At 40.4% G+C, this 3,404-nt stretch overlaps 2 protein-coding genes across 2 annotated transcripts in view; both read right to left on the reverse strand.

Annotated features, from left to right (window-relative positions):
- Positions 1 to 617, reverse strand: part of LOC140919993 (uncharacterized) — a 12,413-nt gene extending 11,796 nt beyond the window's left edge. Inside the window, exon 1 of the mRNA XM_073367290.1 lies at positions 98 to 617. Within this exon, the coding sequence (XP_073223391.1) occupies positions 98 to 599 (502 nt within the window). The 5' untranslated portion in view covers positions 600 to 617. The remainder of the gene's footprint in view (positions 1 to 97) is intronic.
- A 2,089-nt stretch (positions 618 to 2,706) lies between these two features.
- Positions 2,707 to 3,404, reverse strand: part of LOC140919994 (uncharacterized) — an 890-nt gene continuing 192 nt past the window's right edge. The window contains exons 2-3 of the mRNA XM_073367291.1: positions 2,764 to 3,329; positions 2,707 to 2,722 (exon numbers count right to left, since the gene is read on the reverse strand). Coding sequence (XP_073223392.1) covers positions 2,707 to 2,722; positions 2,764 to 3,329 — 582 coding nt within the window. The remainder of the gene's footprint in view (positions 2,723 to 2,763; positions 3,330 to 3,404) is intronic.

Raw genomic sequence — 3,404 nt, forward strand, 5'->3', positions numbered from 1 at the left:
TAGTATTGTATCATTATACTATTCAAAATAAGGTAATGAGAAATTGGGGTGTTACATTTCTCCCCCTGTTGAAGAAAATTTCGTCCTCGAAATTTACCTGACGAAAACAGTTCTGGGTAAGAATCGCGCATCTGGCTTTCGACCTCCCACGTAGCACTTTCACCAGTAGCACCTCCCCAGACAACCTTAACCAATGGAATCGTCTTGCCCCTTAATTCTTTGGACTTTTGGTCCTCAATCCGTAGCGGTAAGGTCTCAAAAGTTAGATTCTCTTTTATTTGGACCTTGTCTGACTCAATCACGTGTGAGGGATCAAAAATGTACTTACGAAGTTGAGACACATGAAAGACACTATGGAGATTAGAAAGAGACGGAGGCAACGCAATCTGATATGCTACGTTACCGACACGTTTGAGAATTTGGTAAGGTCCTATAAACCGAGGTGTAAGCTTTCGCATTTTTAATGCCCGACCAACCCCAGTTGTTGGAGTAACTCTCAGAAATACATGATCACCTTCTTGAAATTCGAGGTTTTTCCTTCTTTTATCATGGTAACTCTTTTGCCTACTCTGAGATGCTCTCATCTTTTCCTGAATCATTTTTACTTTGTCAGTAGTCTGTTGAACAATCTCGGGTCCTAACACAAGGTTATCACCCGTCTCAAACCAACATAGAGGGGTCCTACATCTTCTCCCATACAACGCCTCAAAAGGGGCCATTCCAATGCTAGAGTGGAAACTATTGTTATAGGTAAACTCTATAAGTGGCAAAAAGCTATCCCAACTTCCATTTTGTTCCAACACACAAGCTCTCAACAAGTCTTCTAGGGATTGATTGGTTCGCTCAGTCTGACCATCTGTTTGTGGGTGGTATGCTGAACTCATCCTAAGGTTCGTACCTAAAGCGCTTTGTAAACCTTGCCAAAACTTAGAGGTAAACCTAGGGTCTCTGTCCGAGACTATACTTGATGGGATTCCATGCAACTTCACAATTTCCTTTATATATATTTCAGCTAACCTTTCCATAGAATAAGTTATGTTTATCGGAATAAAGTGAGCAGACTTAGTTAATCTATCCACAATGACCCAAATGCTATCGTACCTTTTTGGAGTTCGAGGTAGGCCTACAACAAAGTCCATAGAGATGCTATCCCACTTCCATTCGGGAATGCTCAAAGGTTGCATCAAACCTGAAGGTTTTTGATGTTCTACCTTAGATTTTTGGCAAGTCAAACAAGCATACACAAATTCAGCAACATCTCTTTTCATTTTAGGCCACCAAAATATCTTCTTGAGGTCCTTATACATCTTTGTGGCTCCAGGGTGAATACTTAGACAACTCCTATGTCCTTCCTCTAAGATCATCTTTCTTAACTCCTCTACATCGGGAACACAAATCCTCTCCTTAAATCTCAAAATTCCATCCACACCTATTTTAAAGTCAGGTTCTCTCCCTTGGTCAATCGACTGTAACTTATCTAAAAGATACAAATCCAACTTCTGACTCTTTTCAATCTCTTCCAATAGTCCACTAGTTACCTTCAACATTCCCAATTTAATACTTTCTGGTGTCACTTCACAAACTAAACTAAGGTCTCTAAATTGTTCCAACAACTCACTATGCTTAACCATTACGGCGGACACACTCAAAGTCTTCCTACTCAAGGCATCAGCCACTACATTGGCCTTTCCAGGGTGATATTTAAGCTCAAAATCAAAATCTTTAAGAAATTTCATCCACCTACGTTGTCTCATGTTCAACTCCTTCTGATCAAAAAGATACTTAAGGCTCTTGTGGTCACTAAAGACCTCAAATCTAGATCCATATAAATAATGTCTCCACATCTTAAGTACAAAGACAACTGCTGCTAGTTCTAGGTCATGGGTAGGGTAGTTTCTCTCATGAATCTTCAGTTGCCTAGAAGCATATGCTACTACCTTTCCATCCTGCATAAGTACTCCACCTAATCCGGAACCACACGCATCACAATATACTACAAAAGGTTCACTCAGGTCAGGTAATACTAAGATTGGTGCAGAGGTCAATCGTTTCTTAAGCTCTTGGAAACTATTCTCACAATGAGTATCCCACACGAACAACTCCCCTTTTCGGGTCAACTTAGTCAAAGGTAAGGCCAACCTGGAGAATCCTTCTATGAACCTACGATAATAACCTGCCAATCCTAGGAAACTCCTAATCTCAGTCACTGATTTAGGTGCTTTCCATTCTAAGACACTCTCCACTTTGGTAGGATCAACAGCTATTCCACCTTTTGAAATTATATGTCCTAGGAAACTTACTTCCTCTAACCAAAACTCACACTTAGACAACTTGGCAAATAATTGTTTCTCCTTAAGGGTTTTCAAGACTATCCTTAGATGTTCACCATGTTCTTCCTTAGTCTTAGAGTACACTAAGATATCATCTATAAACACAACCACAAAAGAGTCGAGGTAAGGATGAAAGATCCGATTCATGTAATCCATAAACACTGCTGGTGCATTAGTAACACCGAAAGGCATAACCAAATACTCGTAATGGCCATAACGGGTCCTAAAGGCGGTCTTAGGAGTATCAGAAGGTTTCACGCGGATCTGATGGTAACCTGACCTCAGATCGATCTTACTAAACACACATGACCCTCTCAATTGATCCATAAGGTCATCTATCCTAGGTAGCGGGTACTTATTCTTGATTGTCACTTTATTAAGTCGACGGTAATCTACGCATAACCTCATAGAGCCATCCTTCTTCTTAACCAACAACACAGGTGCACCCCATGGTGAAACACTAGGCCTTATAAATTGTTTATCTAAAAGCTCTTCCAATTGTTTCTTAAGCTCAGACAATTCTAAGGGAGACATCTTATACGGTGCCATGGATATGGGTCCAGTACCTGGTACAAGGTCAATGCTAAATTCAATTTCACGCTCTGGTGGTAAACTAGTGACATCTTCAGGGAATACTTCAGGGAAATCACACACAATAGGAACATCTCGTATTACCACTTTTTCTTCAAATTCCAATGAGGCAAGGATCATGTATAACTGGGCATCTTCTTTCAAGAGTGCCTTCACTTGGTTGGTGGATATATTGCTAGGCTTATCCCTCTCTTCTGACTCCATGAATTCAATGGTTTTACTAAAAAAATCTACGCGGACACGGTTGGCAGATAGCCAATCCATACCAAGAATCACATCAACCAGACGCAAAGGTAGACACACTAAGTCAACTCGAAAGTCCCTTCCACATACATGGATAGAAATGTCAAGACAAACACTAGAGGTATCAACAGAATCACTAGTTGGGGTATTCACAATCAACTCATACTGTAAACGAGATACATGTAGTCCTAAACGTCTAACACAATCAAGAGAAACAAAAGAATGAGTGGCACCACAATC

The sequence above is a fragment of the Cicer arietinum genome, chromosome 4 (genome assembly GCF_000331145.2).
Source record: "Cicer arietinum cultivar CDC Frontier isolate Library 1 chromosome 4, Cicar.CDCFrontier_v2.0, whole genome shotgun sequence".
NCBI classification, from domain to species: domain Eukaryota; kingdom Viridiplantae; phylum Streptophyta; class Magnoliopsida; order Fabales; family Fabaceae; genus Cicer; species Cicer arietinum.